General features: G+C 46.7%; 1 protein-coding gene across 3 annotated transcripts in view; it reads left to right on the top strand.

Annotated features, from left to right (window-relative positions):
* DSCAM (DS cell adhesion molecule) overlaps nt 1–20,303 on the top strand; it is a 791,005-nt gene that overhangs the window by 765,834 nt on the left and 4,868 nt on the right. For all 3 annotated transcript variants that reach the window (XM_032392604.1, XM_032392602.1, XM_032392603.1), the window contains 3 exons: nt 1,649–1,798; nt 9,981–10,178; nt 11,695–11,997. In XM_032392604.1, coding sequence (XP_032248495.1) covers nt 1,649–1,798; nt 9,981–10,178; nt 11,695–11,997 — 651 coding nt within the window. The remainder of the gene's footprint in view (nt 1–1,648; nt 1,799–9,980; nt 10,179–11,694; nt 11,998–20,303) is intronic.

Genomic DNA, 20,303 nt, shown 5'->3' with positions numbered 1-20,303 from the left:
CCTAACACCAGAAAAAGTCTGCTCATCATTCTGTCCATAGTCGCTGCCCGTCACCAGAGATGCGTCCTATTCCTCACAGGATCATTGATCACCAAGAGTCGTTTACCTCCTGGTGATGCTTGACAGTTGGTCAATGGCATTTTCTAATTATTAGGAAGTAGAAATGTGATGCTTTAAAACACTCTGGGCTCTGACTACAAGAATCCAATAGGTGAGTGCCATTAATTTCCAGCCAGAATGAATGGTTAACCTCACACACTGACAGGCACCTGAAATTTCCCATTAAGAGTTTGTACCCTAGCCCCGCAGATAATCCAGAGTGCTCTCCGCAGGGCTAAGTGTTGGAAACCAGAACATGTCAGTATTATTAGTGAAAAACGAATGTAGATGTTGGGCTTCTGATGCCAGGTCCAGTTGTAAGAACCTGTTTCTGGAGAAAGGCCACCCAGTCTGGGGGCCAGGGGAAGGCTGCGGTGTGACCCCCCGCGCTGAGCCCCGGATCCTGCTGCGGTACCAGCCCACGCTGCATCCCACGCCAGGATGCCAGCAGACACCTTGGCAGTCCCTCTTCTATTTCCCTGCCAAGAAATTTTATTCTAACTTCAAGAGGCTTTCCTCTCCTGCCAGAGCCTGAGTAATTGGATTTTGTAAGGTTCATTCTGTTCAGAGCCTTTTTTGGACACAGAAGTCTAACTGTGTTGTTTATGACTTTCACATCACCGTTCTGTGTCACGGCACACCGCAGCGTGGTCCCAGCTGACTGATAAACTCATATGAGCAGCATCCTGGGCTGCGGTGCTTGAAAACGTATGAATATCCGTATATCCTAACGGGAGCTTCCCTTGGAGTAAAAGAGCTCTTACGGAAGTGTGAAAAGTATCACAACAAAGTGATGAAAATCTTGAGACAACCAAATAATGACACACAGCTCAACCAACAGCTTCCTTTCCAAGCACTAAAATGCTCCTAATTCATCTGAACCCAGGCTCCTGCTTCCCTAACCTTCAGGTGCCAACTGGGCTTGGAAATCTGACAAGTGAGTCATTTTGAGAAATCAATTAAAAGATGTTCTAGAGTCATTAAGGCTCAGAAGAGGTGGGAAGGAACATACATCAGAATCTAAAATAGAGGAATCAATAAACTCTGAAGACCAGCCCTTCTCTCTCCCACACCTCCCCCCCAACCCCAAGCATTGGCCAAGTTCAGCATGAGAGCCCCTCAAGTGTAGAGAGCTGTGGTGGCGGTGTTCTTCTAGTCCTGCAAACAGAGCTGACTTGCAGGGGCAGCCCCATCACTGGGTGGTGCCGGCTTCCCTGCCGACAACTCAGGTGAGCCTTTGACAAATACAGAATCCCCGAACTCTGTTAAACAGGCAGCAGCAACAACAAGCCTTCCCAAATCAGTGTTTGCTTTGTGAGAAGACCCTCTCTGTGGTCACTCTCTTTCATTCATGCTCTGAAAGCCAACACTTTTAGCACTCTCCAGTGGTTCTAACGTGGCGCTTGAATTTTTAGTTGTTTTTGCTGCTTTAGATGAGGCCATAATTGCGGTTGTAATGAATGATAACACAAGGACCTGGGGAGAGAGGCAGGGTGCCATGGAAAGAGGGTAAACATGTCTGGTTTCCCCCGTCCCTGCTGTTCTGCAGACGATCGCTCCACGGTCCTGTTAACGGATGCTGACTTTGGGGAGGCGGCGAAACAGAAGTCCCTGACAGTGACGCACACGGTCCACTACCAGTCAGTGTCACAGGCCACCGGGCCCCTGGTGGACGTTTCGGACGCGCGGCCGGGAACGAGTAAGTGGCCAGACAGCGCAAACCGTGTGGGTGTTGTCAACACCGACGAGACATGGATGCTCTGTCCCCGTCAAATGGAGGTGGGGCTCATTGGCCCCGCGCCTAAGAAACAGATACGCACGATAGTAGTTTTCTTTGGGACAGTGAGTTTTTACTGTTGGATCTGAGCTGGTTTTCAAATTGTGTCAGCTGAAGCCAATAACCCTTCGTAGTGATTTACTACGAAAGTGCTAGAAATTTCAGGTAGAGGTAATTTTTTTTTAATTTGGATGACACTGGAAAAGAGGAAGGTAATTAGCATGAGTGAGTATCTACTCTGTGCCAGGATTAGGATAAAAAGCTTATGTCGTGTATGTTATCTCTAAGGCAACCCTGTGAGGTACCTACTTATAATAGGTATGAATAGATATGATAGCCTCTATTTTACAGGTAGAAAAAAAAATGGATTCTCAGAGAAGTTAGGTAAACAGCCCAAAGTTGTACAGATAATGCATAATGAAGCCAAGATTGAACTGTGGGTCTGTCCGTCCTTGGAGTTCATGCTTTTCTCCTGCACATGCTATTTGAGAAAAATTGTAGTCCTGACTAATCCAGGGATTATGTTTGACTTAGTTATTAATATCGACATCCATAATATATGGGAATTAATTACTGCAATGAAATTAAATCCCCTAATATGTATCTAGAGCTTATTAACTAGATATTCTTATTCCGTCATAATTGAAATTGTTTCTAAATCTCTTTAAAGACTGAGAAATTGATGTCCCGATTATTATCTTTTCGAAAGCTTTGATGTCTAGCTTTTAAATCTCTAATCACTCCGCAAAAATTTACATTCTCAGAGTGTTATAATTAGAAAAATAAATATTACAATGTTAAAAGCCGTTTTTCATAAATTCTGACTCGAAAGGCATTTGTGAAATGCGCCGAGCATCATGAATCAAACCAGTTGATTCCTAATAACATTGTAATTTGAAAACAGTTTCAACTGTTACTGAAATTGATTTGAAAAATTATCCTCAAGAACGTGCTAAAGAAATCTTTTATTCCCCCTTTTGTCTAACCTCACCATCTTCCTTCCCTGATGACATTAGCACACACTGAAGATCCGAACGGGCCGTGAGTGAGAGTTAATTTTGCAAGGGGGTGTGAGCGAGAGCCTTACTCTTAGAAACCGCTTCGTGGTCCTTGATATTCTCTCCAGCTACTGGCTTCCCCATCATCATTTGCCTGGTCCAGGGTCTGGATATAGGATGCTGCACTGATGGATTTCTGAGCCACTGATTGCTATTCAGTGAGAGAAAGACTATAGACTGGGGGGGGGGGGGGGGGGGGGAGAGATTGCTGAAATGGATGGATCCTTGACCTCAGAGTTCCATGCCCAGGCAGCATGGAAGCTGATAGAGACATTAACTGGAAAATAGGAAAGAGGCAGAGGAAACAGGACAGATGCCCAGATAGTGGTTCCCCAACTCTTATATGCATCAGGATCACCCAGGATGTCTGTTCAAAACACCCATTCCAGGGCTCTGTCTCCAGAGGTTCTGATCCACTTGGCCCAGGAATCTGCCTTGTAATAGATATTCTGGGTAATTCTGATGCTGATTGTCTGGAGCCCTCTTGGAGAAATATTTCCCCAAATGTTAGACCTATGTGTGTCCCTGCCCCTGAGTGCAGTGGGACAGGACCTCTCAAGCTTGCCACACTCGCAGCACACGCCTTCTTTCTGCCAGGTAAAACAAGCAAGCATTCCCACCTCCCCTTCAACGTTCGACTGGCAGAGCAATGCACGGAGGCCAGCCATAAATAGAGGAGAAATGCACTGGGAAGCTCCCAACTGCATGATCACACCCCTACCTGACTAATGGACACATTGATTGGATGACATTCAAAATATCAGCAGAGATGTGAATGTCGGTCATAAGCAGAAACTAGAGCCAGCAGAGGCAGGGGCAGGCCGGGGGCACATGGGGCGGCATGTCCGCGTCTCTCACACCTGTAACTCTAGAAGCATAGCTGGGGAACTGCAAGGATGCATGCATTCAGACTCAAATGTATTCACTAAGGTTTTACTTGACATATGGCCCAGTGATGGGGGTACATCATGAGACGCAAGAGGACATTCATTTCATCTTAGCGCAGGAATCAGATGCAAACAAAGAACTCAAGCTTTTCTCATTTACCTAAAAGAACTAGGGAAAAATAGGAGGCAATGATGAAATGGTGAGATAGTGAGTCAGGGGGTGTATGGGAGATGATGGGAGACGCTACTTTGAACATGAATCTGGGGAGACCACCATTGAGGAGCAAGTCTAAGTCGTGGCCATGAGCTGGCTTGCCAGGTGGAGGGGACAGGAGGGAAAAGCTCCTAAGGCCTGTTGGGGCAGAAGCGTCCCTGGATTGCAGTGGGCCACAGGGAAGGGGGGTGGTAGACAGAGAAAGAGGTGGCCTGGTCGCCAGGCCTCCTGGGCCAGCCTCGTGAGTTTGCACCTCATTCTGAGAGTGTTGGGATGCTCAGCCCCGGGTTCAGCCTGATGATCACATCACATTGAAGCAACCACAGCTTACAGAACGCTGCTTCCTTCATTTGTGATGAACATCCAACAGTGTTTACAAGCATTAGGTAGATCTACTCAAATGCATGCATCAGTCTCTAATTCAAAAAAATAAAAAGCAGAGCTATTCCTTTAGCATCTGCACAACATTCTCTATTAGTAAAGGATCTTTGGGATCATTTTTGCATTAAATATTCCTTCCAGAACCACATGAGGAGGGACTAAGAACATCCCGTTTTTCATTTAGAAGTGGAAAGAGTGGGCATCCAAACCCCCTCCCCCCACAGACGACCCCCAGCAGAAGCCCAGCTCTCCGCTTGTGTCCTGTGCCCCCAAGTTTGTCATGGTGTCCACGTGGTGCACCCCTGTCATCTCAGTTCCATGCCCCCAAGTTTGTCACAGTGTCCACGTGGTGCACCCCTGTCATCTCAGTCCCATGCGGCTGGTTCTCCACACTGCAGTTGGGTGAATTTGCCGAGACGGTTTTATAGTCTGTTTCCTCAGCTGCACATGGCGTTATTACTCTGTTCTAATGATGCTAGGATGGGGTCGTCAATGTAGGGGCTCTTTAGTTTTAAGAAGAGCATCTACAATACGTTGTTTACACACTATCATGACCGCATTATAGAAGCTATGTTTCTAGGCATTTATTTTTTTAGTTTTCCTGACCTGCAACAAAGATTCGTTATGAGGATGGGAGAAATCCCAACAATTGGCTAGTTAGCACTTCAACCAAGGGAAACAGATGCCTCGGCTGTGTCTGCAGTTCTGTGTGCGTCCCTGTCTCTCCTGTGTCTTAGGGTACAGGAGAAAGTGGGGCATCTGTGGTCTCCCACCCCCAGCTCCAGCCACAGAGTCTGACATACAGTAGGCATCAGTAAACATACTTACATACTAATCCACTGTCAAGTTCCGAAATCAGAGTAAACGGGGTGGGTAAGAAAGGATGTTTAGCATTTTAGACAGGACTTGGGCAGTCCATTTGGCCCCTCTCTTTGTTCTCCATTTCCTAAGACATCTAATAGGCTGGGGGGTCTGGATGCCAGCTGATTGGAGGTTTGTAAGTATGTACATAGTCTCTCCCAGCACACTCTGTGAGACTTACCAACGAGACCGTCACAGGAGAACTTGAATCAGCTTTCTTGCGCACAAACTGTGCAAGGGTACAAAGACACGTGAAGTGAAACGTGTGAGATATGACCTGGGCTTTGGGGGTCATATCTACCTGGAAGTCATCCCTTTGTCACCATCCACCCATCTGGGCCAGGAGCGTGTACAAGAGCTTGACTGTATTGATGTACAGAGGGCTAGACTGGGAATGAATAGGACGCACGCCTGTCCTTACCAGCTCTACCTTTCAGCTCCTTTCTGCAGCATGGGAACTCTCCAGCATCTGGTCTTGATTTTTTTTTTAAGATTTTATTTATTTATGAGAGAGAGAGAGATCACAAGAAGGGGGAGCAGGAGAGGGAGAAGTAGACTCCCCACTGAACAGGGAGCCCGATGGGGGGACTCGATCCCAGAACCCTGAGATCATGACCCGAACCAAAGTCAGACAGTTCACCAACTGAGCCACCCAGGCACCTCTGGTCTTGATTTTTTAATGAGTATTTTTTTTTCTGCCAAACCCTCTCTAAACTGAGTCTCTAGCCTTCCTGATCAACCCACCAAATCTCCCCCACCCTCTTCCCAGTAAGCAGGATGTGCTCCAACCCTTGCCAAGTGTTTGTCACTCAGGAATCACGGGCCAGGCCCCGAGATCTATTGAGCCCCTCCATGTGTCACAACAGCCCTGTGGGTGGGTGAGGTCTGAGATGAGGGAAGTGGGCACGTCTGATGAGCTCACCACCAGCAAGTAGTGAAACTGGGTCAAAGGCAGGCAACCTAACTCAAACACTGTTAAGTGCTGTTAAGTGGAGATGATGCTTCTTAGGGGACATCTAGGGGCTGAGTAGACTTACATAAGAAGAGTTCACAACCTGGATTGACTCTTTTTTCATTTAGACTTTGAAAACCAATGCACACCCCATCACGCAGAATTGTACGTGACATCATACTGCAGGAAAATACCTGATGTAGGCGAGGAGTGTCCCGTGTATAATGAGCCCTTGGTAAATACTTGTTCGTTACGTGATGGGAATATTCAGGCCCCACAGCGTCATCACCACATGCAGTGGAGGCCGCAGCACCTACGAGATAGGACAGCAAAAGCCAGAGAATAAAAACAGATTAATACCCAGATCACAGTACACATGACATGTTTTATAACCCTATTAGCCACAAAATCCTCTCTTATCCCGAATTCAGGATAATTAAAATAATTTGATTCAGTGGGCAGAAAAGCTTAATTTAGGTTCAGACTCAGTCTTGAAAGGCCAAGAGTTATTTGTATCACTTACCTTCTAATTTGTTAGCTGTTCAGCAAGCGTGATGGCTCATCACTAAGTTGTATTTATATTAGAGTGGTGGGGAGCCGAACAAAATGCTTTCCATGCAGGGGCAGTAAATCTCAACATTTATTTCCTTAGTAGATTACCTGGTAAGGCCTACAAAGGAGGCTACCAAGTAGGGTCCAAGTCAGATTTTTATTTTAGCTGATATCTTAGGAGCTATCATACCGAAGAGTTCGGCTCAGGTATAAAACAGCTCCCAAAACCTGATTATTAAAAAAAAATGTGTCGGTGGCGCCTGGGTGGCTCAGTCATTAAGCATCTGCCTTCGGCTCAGGTCGTGATCCCAGGGTCCTGGGATCGAGCCCCGCATCGGGCTTCCTGCTCTGCAGGAGGCCTGCTTCTCCCTCTCCCACTCCCCCTGCTTGTGTTCTCTCTCTCACTGTGTATCTCGCTCTGTCAAATAAATAAAATCTTTTAAAAAAAAAAAAGTGTCAACCACCCCAATATTCTACCTACTGAGATGATTTCGCCTCTAGGATGCTTGCTTAGAGCAGAACAGAATTGCAGCCTGTGGTTCAGGGAAAGTAATATCATGACCTATATTTCCAACGTTATCAGGCCACTGGTAAAACTGTCCTCATCTAGAAAAAAAGGATAACGAACAAAATTAACTTGAAAAGAGTTGTGGCTTTGAATAGAGGCTGACATGTACAACGTGACCATGGAATTTTCCACACAGGGTGATCTCAGTGAGAAAGGGGCTACGGTCCTGCCCCACTATGGGTGGGCGGGTCAGCAGGAAGAAACACAGGGGAGGGTTTGGGAGTTTGAGGAAATAGTGTCCTTGAAGTGGGAAGATCAGACTGATCCCCACCCACCCACCCACCCAGCCCCGCCGCCCAAGCATCCGTGCCAGGAGTAAATCTGATCCACAGCTGTAGCTGCAAGAAACATAAAGAAGAATAAAAATGAAAACCTTCAAAAAATTTTTAAAAGAAAATGAGAATCCTCAAATCTTATGTAAGGGACAGGGTAATTTTTGGGGAAAGATTCATTAGCATTTAAATAACAAGCTCCATTTATTGAAGCTCTACTTAGGAAGTCCATCGTACCTGGAAGATACTTAGCCTCCTACCCGTGAGAATATTTTTCTATCTCTTTGAGGACCTCTCTCCTAGCATTTCAGTGGAGAAACACAATTATCATTCATACCTTGCTGTCCAGAGAGCTTGGCGCTCGAGCATAACACATTTACATTCTAATCAAGGCAAAAAAAAAAATACATCTTCCAATAAAGCCTTCTGTGGAATTTTGCAAGTAAGGGATGAAATGTGTCTTAAAATCAATGCCCCAAAGAATATGCACCAAGATGAAGCATTTTGATGACCCAGGAAATCTTAAAATATATTGATTTGGCTGCCATTTTAATGCTTCTCTCCAGCACTGTAGAATGATGGATTCGGTTCAAAGTCCAATAACTAGAATTTGCAAAGAGGAAAATCCTCCATTTGAAAAGAAAGTCCCTTCACCCCTTTCAAGTGTCTTGCCTCCCGTGATCCAAAATGGCATTACAAAGGACTCAGTGTCACAGGGACACTGTATTAAATACTTAGGTGTCCAGGGTGGGGACATCTGGGTGGTCAAGTGCTGGGCAATCTCTGAACCAATCCATGGCGTCTTGGGCTCCCTACTTACCACTTAATAGCTGTGTCACTTCTCTCTGAGCGTCCGTTGCCTCATCCATAAAGTGACCCTGGGCTATGTGTGTTCATCCAGGGGACTCTGTATACCAGAGATTATCATAGGCTCTGTGAATGGACCCAAGGATGAACACCTGACCCCTGCCCTAGAGAGACTTCCAGGCCCACGAAAACACATTAGTAAGTCATTGTCCCAATGCCAAGTGTTGGCTCTCTCTCTGTTGATCTTTTGATCCTGCTTCATTAGTGCTGAGCAGTAAATATCGACTGCAGTGTTGAGAGGTGGCCAGACCATTTTGAAATATAACTGCATAAGATTCCTTTTTGAGAAGAAGAGAATTCAATGGTGGAAAAAGCTCCATCTAGGACCTTATGTGGCCTTCAAGCTGGAGCCCAAGAAAAATCAGTCCAGGTCACTGAGCCTTTCCCTTATTCCACAAAATTCCAGAAAAGACAGTGTTATGGTCCACTCCAGTGTCCAGCCAAAGAGCTGAACTAAGAACTCTGTCCACCTCATTGACCTGCTGTCTTTGGTTCCAGATTTAGAGAAAATGAAACCCATCTGGCACCTGCCTCTATATATGTAAATCTCTGTTTTTGAAGACAGCAGACATATAAAATTCAGACACTGATTAACCGTGTGCTCTTCATTGAATGACCCATATCTTTGAACTTTGACAAAGTTCACACAATTCTGTTGAAAAGATGTTACCATATGCAAAAAACTAAGAGAGTATTCAGACAAAAAGGTATCATCCTCCTGGTCTAGGAACTTGCAATTTAGTTGATGAGTAAAACAGTCCTACTCAAGGGAATGAGTAAATACAAAACCACAATAACACTGTATTGTTTCCTAGAGCTGCTATTACAACATACCACAAACTGGGGTGGCTTAAAAGAACAGAAATTTATTGTCTCACCGTTCTGGGGCCCAGAAATCCAAATGCAAGATGTCAGCAGAGTCCCGCTCTTTCTGAAACCTGTAGAGAAGGGTCCTTCCTCGCCTCTGCCTAGTTTCCAGTGGTTGCTGCGGACAATCTTTGACATTCCTTGGCTTACAGCTGCAGCACTTCAATCTCTGCCTCCATTGTTCCACGGCTGTCTTCCCTCTGTGTGTCTGTCTCCTGTTCTTAGAAGGACACCACTCATGTTAGATTGAAGGCCACCCTACTCCAATCTGACTTTATCATAACTAATGACATCTGCCATGAACCTACTTCCAAATAAGGTCACATTCTGAGGTACTAGGGGTTAGGATGTGGACATTCAGTCCATAACTCCTGAGTCCAAATCTAATGTTCTCTCCCGCCCCCCACAGGACTTTTTTAAATGTTTACATTTCACAAAAATGTCTCAGACCATAAGAGAAAGAAAATGAATGCTCTGGACAGGGGCAGTCAGGGAAGGCTTCCTGGAGGCATGAATCCTGCAGGGGGGTCTTAGGGCTGGGTGGAGAGAACCACTCTCAACCCTTGGATCATGACTGACCATACTCCTAGACACTAAGACATACATTATTCTTGGCTCTTCACAGATCCCACCACCAGGAGGAACGCAAAGGCAGGACCCACAGCAAGAAACCGGTATGCCAGCCAGTGGACCCTCAACAGACCCCACCCCACCATTTCAGCACACACCCTCACCACAGACTGGAGGCTGCCGACGCCCAGGGCTGCGGGATCAATGGACAAGGAGAGTGACAGCTACAGTGTCAGCCCCTCACAAGACACAGGTAGGGGTCTGCACGCCTCCTCCTCAACCCTGGGGACAAGCATGGCCCACAGATGGGCTTCGGAGGCTCCTACTTATGCTCCTTCAAGGTCATTTTCAAATTGTTAGACTGTTTAAGTAACAGGTACCAATACAACCATGCAGCATTGATGATGCCCGGGGCCCAGTGATTTCTGCAAAGCAGAACCAAAAGGCATCTATTTTGCAGGTGTCTTGAATCTCAGACTCATGGTCTTCTCTCCTTTCAGTTCCTACCCAGCTAAGAGAAACACAGATACTTTAAAATTTTCACCCACGTGATTTCAAAAATTCCTGATTATACTCTGAGGGCACATGACCCACTACCATCTCTGGGTTTAAGAGGCTGCACTTGAAATTTCATGACAAGGTCATAGCACCCTCTATAGGGAACACAGGCTGATCCTTTTGACAATTAAGCAGGGGTTGATTATAAGGTAAGTCATCTAGTCTGTGCCATCAACAAAGATTTCACTTTGGAGAGAAGACAGGGCCTAAGAATAGCATCGGCTTGTCCCACCCCCCACCTTAACTTTTGAAAAGAAATTATATCTAAACCTAATAGCTGTAGGAAATTTTCATACTCATTTTCTTTTGTTCTGGCTGATACACTTTAAAAATAGTGTTCCAAAGGTGGAGTGTTACCCTGTACATTTATTTTTATGGCTGTTATTTCTCTCAGAAGAGTCTCAGAGTTCCACAGAGGTGATTCGAAACTTTTTAGTGTGTAAAATAGAGATTCCTCTGGCCAAGACGCTCCTCCTCCGGTCCTTGTGGCTCTCTGGGCCCCATAAAATGTGGCGATCACAAAGGATGGTCTGAGGGGCCAGGGGCCATTCTTCCTACTGGCCAATTTCATGCGTCGTCCTGGGCCGTCACGTCCTCCTTGCCAAGCTGGGGCTAGAGGAGCCGAACTTCAGAGCTCAAACCATTCAGGCCAATTAGAGTCTCTATGGAACAGGCTGATTCGCAAGTCAGAGCAGGGGGTGGACACTGCCGTCTGTGTACACCAAGTTCCCAATCATTTTAACGAAACACAGAATTTTTTTTAAAGATTATTTATTTATTTATTTGACAGAGAGAGCACGCGCACAAGCAGGGGGAGCAACAAAGGGAGAGGGAGAGCCCCCCCCATTGAGCAGGGAACCTGATGTGGGGCTTGATCCCAGGACCCTGAGATCATGACCTGAGCCAAAGACAGGCACCTAACAGACTGAGCCACCCAGATGTCCTGAGACACAGAATTTTTTAAGCATTGCTGATTGACGGAGGCATCCAGGCTGGGAACAATTCCACTGAAACAAAGTTCTCTGAGCCCACTTTACCAAGGCGCACAGAGCAGGCCCCACGGTGACAGAGGCAGTTCTCAGTCAAAGACCCAGGACCCCTGCCAGGTGGTACAAGGATCTGGGAGAGACAGCCACAAGCCAGAGATGGCCATCCAGTGGGGCCATAAGGCAATAATTGATCCGTCTTGTTCTCTCTTTTACACGCGGCAGATCGAGCGCGAAGCAGCATGGTCTCCACAGAAAGTGCCTCCTCCACTTACGAAGAACTGGCCAGAGCCTACGAGCATGCCAAGATGGAAGAGCAACTGAGGCACGCCAAGTTCACCATCACAGAGTGCTTCATATCAGACACATCATCTGAACAGTTGACGGCAGGGACAAACGAGTACACAGACAGTCTGACCTCCAGCACCCCTTCAGAATCGGGGATCTGCAGGTTCACTGCATCTCCCCCCAAACCTCAGGATGGAGGTCGAGTGATGAACATGGCGGTTCCAAAGGCACATCGGCCAGGTGAGAAAAGCAATGCGTGGACCACTGCATAGGAGACACATCTTCCTGATTCACCCCGTCTGCTATGAAAGCCCGTCCTGGTGTTTGGATTTGGGGCTCTGTTTACAGGTTGCTGTGTAATGAACCACCCCAAAGCTTATGGGTTTCCAACAGCGACAGTCAGTTATTTTGTTTACACATCTGAAATGTAGTCAAGGCTTGGTGGGGACAGCTCATCTCTGCTCCAGCCGTGTCACTGGGGAGGCTCACTTAGGTATAGAGGAGCCCTTCCCAAACGGCTCCCTCACCTGGCAGCCTGGTGCTGATCGTGTCCTCCCTGGGTGGGTTTCTCCCCAAGGTGGCTCCAGCTTCTTCATATCATGGCAGCTCGGTTCTAAAGCAGGCGTCCTGACAGGCAAACAATAGAAATAGCCAGTGTCTTAAGGCTGGGCCTGGAAAGTGACACATCGCTTCTGCCATATTCTGTTGTTCAAGCAATCAGAGAGCCCAAGGAGCTCAGGTTGGAGAGAGGGAGACCCCATCATGTGATGAGAGGAGGCTCAAACACAGGGGGCCTTTGCTTTAAAGCTGCTGTACCAAGGACTTTCAGAAGGAGAGAGGTCTTACCAGTGGGCCGATGCTTGGGCCTTGGTTTCATTGAGCTACCCAAAGTGACAGTGACTGGCTGGGGTTTGGTCAGCCACTGTTCAATCTTTGCCTTGAGCCTGTGAGAGTGGACTGGGTATGTGAGACTACTTGGTGTGTGGATGGCAGCTCTGAGCTCTAAGGCCTGCAGGGCCTGGCAGATCACATGCGTAAGTGAAGAGGATGGGGAGCAAGGAGAAGGGGGGTGATGCATGATAGACAGTTTGAGTTCACAGACTATCTAGAGGGGATAGACTCCAGTATGTTCCCACCAACTCATCCCAAGTGGAAATGGGGGGTCAGGATGAGTGACTTTCTCAAGAGAAGCCGGAAATCTTGGTTTTTCTGTGGAGACCCACAGTTTTCAAGTATTGGATCAGATATCTGCAAACCATTGTAGAGGGCAAATAAATACATCTATATACTGAATCCAACCATGGCAGCCAGTGGTACTTCTCATCTGAAGAATCACTCCTTCTTCTTCTTCACCCTGAAATAGCTGCCAAAGACTTTCCTTTGTGGACCAGCCTATCCAGTCTTTCCTCTGTGGACCGGCCTATCCAGTCTTGTTGAATCCAGTTTTATTTCCTCTTTTCCCATTTTCTGAACTACTCTACTAGTCTTATTTCAAAAATTTATCTTCACTTTTAAATTACTGCAGTTCCCTTGGGTTTTATGGCATATAGCCCAGCTGAAATGAGCCTTATAAATGCATAAAAATATATAAAATAAGAATTGTCTATCCAGCAACTAATCTTCCAAACTGAGTCAAGATTCATGCCAGCATACAATAAAGAATGATGGCTTCATTTATTCTCATTCTGTCTACCTCCTCAGGGAGAAGATGAGCTTTATTTGTGGGTGTTTTTATTTCAGGCATTTCTTGTTGTTGGCATTTATTTGCAAGGCAAATGCAGAAAAACATAGGATAAAAACATAAGCTCTTTGTGGCTGTTAAGCCCGAGGCAGAGGAACACAGGAAAGGAGAAAATGTGCCTCTGGGCATGTTGTTTAGTCTTGGTGGCCTTCAGTTGCCCCACCTGTAAAATGGGCGTGACCCTGGTGTGAGACATGTGTAGCATAATTTAGGTAAAGTGGTTAGTGTTGTTGTTTCTGTTTTTGCCTTATTGACGCTGTTGTTGGGATTCTCATGGTGACTCCGGTGTGGTCTCCAGATGAGCTGCTGGCTCCTCTCCTCCTTCCCTCTTTTGTTTGTTTCTCTTCGGAGGTCACAGACATCCTGGGATGGCCAGATGCTGGCTCCAGGAAGACAGAAAACATGTCTTCATTGCCTTCCTACTTCTCTCCCCGATTACCTCTAGCACTTAATCTGGCAGTACAGTGAGCACTCAAGAAATATTTTAAATGACTTAGTAGCACTGAATATATGCTCCTGTCACTGTGTCTGATACATATAGTAGGTGCTTAATAAATATATTGAATGAATGCATCTATCATAGTTGTGATGATGACAAGACTAGCCAATTGGTTAAAACATGGCAATTATTAGAAATTCTTAGTAAAATATAAGAGAACATTCAAGTCGACCCCATCTTCCAGCTTACCTTTAAACAAAGTGATTTATTTTCTATTCTTGCTCTTCACAAATCAAAAGGAAACCTCTTCCACAGATGAAGGGAAGCTCCCCACGAAATGTGATGCCTCACACAGAAGGCAAACATCAGAATCTCACTTTAGATGTTTAACAATACCTGAATTTTGAATTTACTGAATTTTTAGGACTTTTTTATTTTAAATAAAATGCCAGTTGTGCTATGGTTTCATTTTCTACAATAAGGGATGGTTATTTCCATCTTTAATAACAAAAGACAAACCAGACAAACAAATAAAACTCTATCTTCCTCTGAGAAATAGCTGGAAGGTTAAGCAACTTCTTTCCCTCTCAGTCAAGGCAACTTCCAATACTTAGGTTACGGTACCTGTTCTTGGGTTCAGGTAGCATTCTAAGCCAGTTTCTAACATTCTTGGATTGTGGCTGCTCCTTTATTCATGAGTTTATCCTATGCAATCAAGAAATACCCTCGCACGAAGCTACTTAAATCAATTTAAAGCTTCACATATGCAACCGAATGCATCCTGGCCCCCTGAGCAGCAGGAGAAGTGTCAGCCCCTTTAGATCTCTGCACTCACACTCTGGGACCCCAGCCTTAAATATATGCTCATTAGTCCCTCCTGTAATGAACACACTTGAGGTTTTCCAGTCGGAAAGGATCACAGACTGCTGCCAACTTGTTGGTTCTCTGAGCAACCAGTTACCTGAAGCAGTTTTTGGTTTGCAGTGTTCAGATCCATTCACGCCATCCCTCACAATCTTCTGCGTGTGTGCATTTAGGAGAATGGAAGAGTGTGGAGCGAGAGGTGCTTACCTGAAGGACACACTGGCCTCCGCTCCAGCAGCACCCTCCAACGAAAGCTGCTCTTTCGCTTCTCAGCTGTCACTGTGATCGTGCTGTTCCCCCTCTGAAGCCCATGTGGTTTTCATGCTGGCTCTTGAATCAGAATTAGACTCCAGAGATCTTCACTGCCAAAAATCCTGCATCTCCCTCGCCACCTGCGGACGGGAGCTCTGCTCCCTGCAGGTCACCTAGCGCGGATTCCCTCCTCCTGACCCAAGGCGCCACACTGGGTTCCTCTCAAGCAGTTCTGTATCTCCCCTCCCCTCGCCCCTTTGGGTTGGGCGACTGGGGTCCCATGCCTCGGATTTTGCATCCTTCTCCTCTTTTTTGCACTCATTACAATGAGATTTTGAAATTTCCATCATGAATGCTATTCTAAGAGCTATGGAGAAGGTCTCCTTTCAAGTGCAAGTATCTTTGATACTTCCTCATGGACACAAACAGGTGTGCACACGTGCATGCGTGCACACCGTGCACACTCTGCTGCTCTGGCCTCCATCCTTCCAGAGATGCCTCTGCTTCTTCCCTCCCAGCCTCCCAGCCCCCTTTCTAACTTCAGCATGTCTTTTTTGAGCTCCCACTCGATAACTGGTCCCGCTTTCAGAGCTGGAGATACAGCGATAGACGAGACTCACAAAGACCCCATCCGAAGGGAGTTTATATTCCTGGTGGGGGAGACAGACACTGATCAAATAAGCAAATAACACAGTTTCAGATCATGATAAGTGCTGGGAAAAGAAGTAATTGGGGAAGGGGATCAAGTCTGGCGTGGGGTCGGGGGTTGGGGATAATGGTCTAGGAAGGCCTCTTGGAGCAATGAATTGTGAGCTGAGATCTAAGGTGAATGGGGCAGAGAAAGCCCAGCAGACATCCTAAAGAGACAGTGGTGTAGGCAGAGGAAGAGCTAAGGCAGGAGATTGGAATGAGCTTCATATTCACCACCCAGAGCAACAGTTAGCTCTGAGCTGACAAACTTTCAAATACTCCCATAGTATTTAAAGTTAGAAGGACCTGGAGGCCATGAACAGCACCTCCGAATATTGCTATGCACACCTGCCCTGGGTAGACCTACATATTTCACCATGCCCGTCCTGGCTCACTGCTAGGAAACTGATCTCTTTAATGTGCATTTTTGACTTCACCTTCTTAAAGACCATCTTGTTATTTTAGTCTGATGTCTCCAGGACCCGTGAAGTGATGGTGGGACTCTTTACGAAGGGTCCCAAGCTTGGAACTCAAAGCCCACTTGCCTTTTGCACCGACCTCCTCCCCTTTCTTCCACTGGCTCCAGGGGCCCGAGTCGTCTCACCTTTCCGAGTGCTCCTGTGGATTTATCGTAGATGCTGCTCTTGTGTACGTCCGCCAGTTACTAAGTGTGTGTCCTTTTGTTCTGACTGCCTTTTCTCCAACTCCGAGCCCCTTAGCTCACTGATTTTCTTGGTCAGCTTATTGGGGTTCAGCTTTAGTTGCTGGGGAGTCCATGGGTGGTACAAGGTAAGGAGGAGGTCTGTGCCTGATAACTTGTAAGGGAGAGGTAGGAAGCCCACCTGTGTCCTGCTGGGTGGCCAGAAGGAAGTTTCTAGATTCCAGTGCCACGGATGACGAGCTAAAAGGTTCACCACAGTGAAAGTTCACTGCATCTCCAAAAAGGCCCTGTGAAAACACAAATCTATTACACTCATTTATTCAACCCATATTTATTGAATACCTTCTCTGTGAAAAGATACTATGCCAGGTATTCTCCTAAGACATAATAATGTTAATATATTAAACCAACACTTCTCACAGTCTCCTTAGTTCATCAGAATAGCAGGTAGTATCATAAACAGCAGAAAGAGACCTAAAGACACAAGACAGATAAATGAGGAAATCCAAGAAACAAGGCAAAATCCAGCTTCTGGAAGACAGGGGCTACCTCTTCCCCCCACCCCCACACACACACTCCCCAGTGAGATGTCATGATAACCGGAAGGTGCTGGGAATGTACAAAAAGGTAAGAAGACAGCAAAGACCATCATATTTCAATGGGGTCCTGTGTGGACAGAACTGGCACCAACTTCTAATGCATCCTATATCCCAAACTGGGGAGCAAGAAACCTTAAATTCAAGTGGTGTGGTGGATGCTCTCATGTTGAAATCCCTCGTGTAGTTGCCGAATGCTCAGGATAGAGACTCACAGGGCTTCAAGCAGTCAGCCCTGTCTTCCTCACTGGTCATGACTCCTGCTCTCTGGGCTCCTAAACTCCACAAACGTATATTCCCTCTGCCTAGAATCCTCTCATTTCCAGGTTAACTCAGTCCTTCCGTGGGATGACTCAGGATGCACAGGGTTGTGGAGACGGGTCTGCCAGTCCCACAGTGAAGCAGGCACAAGCCTCCCAAGCAGGCTTCCTCCTCCGTGGTCCCCAGTGTGTGGGTCCTCAGGGGTCTTATGCAGGAGCTGGAGCTTCTTTGAACCTCACGGACCCTTCCACACTGGGTGCTCCAAACGCCCAGCTAAGTGATTCTGACCTGGCCTAAATGCTGGAGCAGATTTTCCAATCCTGATTTTTATTCAGAACTACTTTATTTCTAAAGAATCGTAAGCAGCAACAAACTCAAAGCCCCACTTCGTACTTCAGTGTAGTTTTAGAAGTTCACCAATGAATAGGAGGATTGCAATATTGATGAGCCCTTAAAAATGCATGAGGCCTCTAAGTACAAGCCAAGAACGGTAACAGAATCTGTGTACGTGGAACTCTGGTTATCAATCTCGCATTATTTATTTAGGGGTTTTCCTGGTGGCCATTTGGGAGTGAAGATTCATTTACCAAGAGAGGTTCATTTACAAGTTTTCATTACCTTGCTGCAGCATTAATATTAAACTAAAAAAGTGTTAGATCTCGCTTGCCTCCAGAATGGGCAAACTCCATGCTCTCTCCCTTTGTAACTAGCTCTTTGATGCTGTGCCATCATACAAGTCTGATCTATGTGGTTCTTATTGAAATTGCTAGAAGCCAAGGTAAGCATCCTTTGCTTCTTACCTTTGCGTCAATACCCAGCTCCATCCAAGCGCAGATGTGAAGCCTTATTAGAAATTGATGAAAGTTCCTTTTTAGATGGCCCCAGAGGAGAGCTAAGCCCCCAGGGACTCTGATTCACTTTCTTTCCACACGTATTTGTTGTGAAAGCCTGTGCATGCTTTCACAGGTGCTAATGAAGTGTTGCATAGGAGGGGGAAGAAGGCTCTTGCCATGTGCCTCAGAATTTTAGGCTCCCAAAAATGCATTCGTTTGTTTCATACTTATCCTCAAATTCCTAATGCATTGTGCTTACCCAGTTTTCACAGGTGAGATAGTAAAGAGCATAAGAAAGATTCTTTCGGACTTGAAGGTGCCCTTAGGAATGACCGTGCCTCTTTCACTTGACTAAAGATAAGATGCAAAACTTGAAGGGGGTCACAGAACCATTTAGAAGTAAAGGCAAGATTTTTACAGGAAGCCCAGAATCTCTAGCTCATGTTCTTACCCCAACCGAAGCTCCCACTTCATCAGACAAAGTTGGAAGAAGACCCTGTGACTGCCGTTCCATGGGACCCATCCCTCACTTTCTCCCAAGAACTGAGGCCATAACTCCTTGTGGACTAGTAGATGCTGAGCAGTACAATTCCTTATTCTGATTGAATGAAATGTTTTTCAAATAAAATTAAAGCAAAATAAGGGTCCACTTGGAATTGTGAACTTTAGCCCCTTTAAACTATGGTTTCTCAGGAGCAGCACAATGAGCATTGGAGGATTGGAGGCATGGGGGGATGGTGGTAGTGTCCTGTGCTTTGTAGGATGTTGAGCAGCATCCCTAGCCTGCATCCAGGAAAGGCCGGTAGCAGCCACCCCCACTGTGACATCCAAATAGTCTTCAGACATTGCCACTCGCCTCCTGGGGGCAGAATCCCTCTTTGCTGAGAACCACTGATCTCAACTTTAGACCTTTCCTTCCCTAGTGTGTGCACACCAAACGGCAGGAAGCACTGTCTAAGAATAGATTCATGGAATGCACATCCATTATAGATCTTCTGAATGGATGAATTTTTGCTCTTTTTCAATATCGGTTTTTGCCATCCTTCTTCCAAAGCTCAAGTGCATTCAGACTTTGTGTTTGCGTCTGACTCTACTGAGAAAGTTCAGGAAGTTTGGCTTTCCTGATAGGAAAGGGCATCTCCTGGTTTCAGATGAGCGAGGCAGGTTTACCATAGCAGTTTTCAGGTGATGGGGCCAACCATGGCCTGAAGGCCCTCTTGGGGAGGATAGCAAGCTTCGAGTACCCACCTGCTGGTGGATGAGGGACCATTAGGGGGTCTGGGGATGAGGAGTTGTGAAGGCGCCCGTGAGCAAGGTGGTTAGGGAGAGAGGGAGAAATTGATGCCACTTGTTTAGTGTGAACTCTCAGAGATAATAGGCGGTAACAGGAAAATGAGGAATGGACCATGATGTCGACAATAAGGCATAACATTGAATAATGGCTGAGCCGCCCCTGGTCCCTCAAGGTGGGAGTCACAGGGGCAGGGGAAGGGCAGCCTGTGATCTGGGGGCTGCAGGCTGAGGAGGCAAAGAGTTCAGAGAAATGCCCCGGATGCGGAGGCCCCAGGGGTGGACAGGTGTGGCCAGGCGAGGGGAGAGGGCCACATCCTCACCTGTGATCCACACCCTGAGGGTCTGCGTGGCAGAGTCCTTCCCGCACTCCTCTGCTGCGTCCCATCAGCTTTTCTCTATTTATGGCTCTTTGTCTCCCATTTTCATCCCCCCCCCCCAGTTCTGTCTTGTGTCCCTTCCTTCTGCTTACCTGTGTGTGTGTATGTGTGTGTGTGTGTGTTTCCACCTCTCTCATCCCCCCTCTGTCTCTCTGTCTCTCCATCTCTGTCTGTCTCTCTGTCTCTTTTTCATCTCTCTGTCTCTTTGTGTGTGTCTCTCTCATCTCTCTCCCTCTCCCTCTCTCTCTCTCATCTCTCCATCCATCTCTCTGCCTCTCTCAGCTCCGTTCCCCCCACTCGCCCTGCCCTGACCACCCCTGTCAGCCCCTCTGACTCCAGTCCAGTCCAGCACCTCAGCCCCTAAGCTCAGCCTCTCAGAGCCCCTTCTTGCCAAGGGTGTGTCAGCCCCTCCACCCTCGCCCTCACCCCACGTCTCTGACTCAAGGGCCGTGGGCCTCAGGACCAGAGCACAGAGGGGTGACTGTTCATGACACACAAGTGCATGAATAAGTACCACAAGAACCAGTGGGTGGAGTGTG

Source organism: Phoca vitulina, unplaced genomic scaffold, assembly GCF_004348235.1.
Source record: "Phoca vitulina isolate PV1807 unplaced genomic scaffold, GSC_HSeal_1.0 scaffold68, whole genome shotgun sequence".
Classification (NCBI taxonomy): domain Eukaryota; kingdom Metazoa; phylum Chordata; class Mammalia; order Carnivora; family Phocidae; genus Phoca; species Phoca vitulina.
The sequence above is the reverse complement of the archived record's forward strand: the minus strand, read 5'-3'. Positions and strand labels throughout refer to the sequence as shown.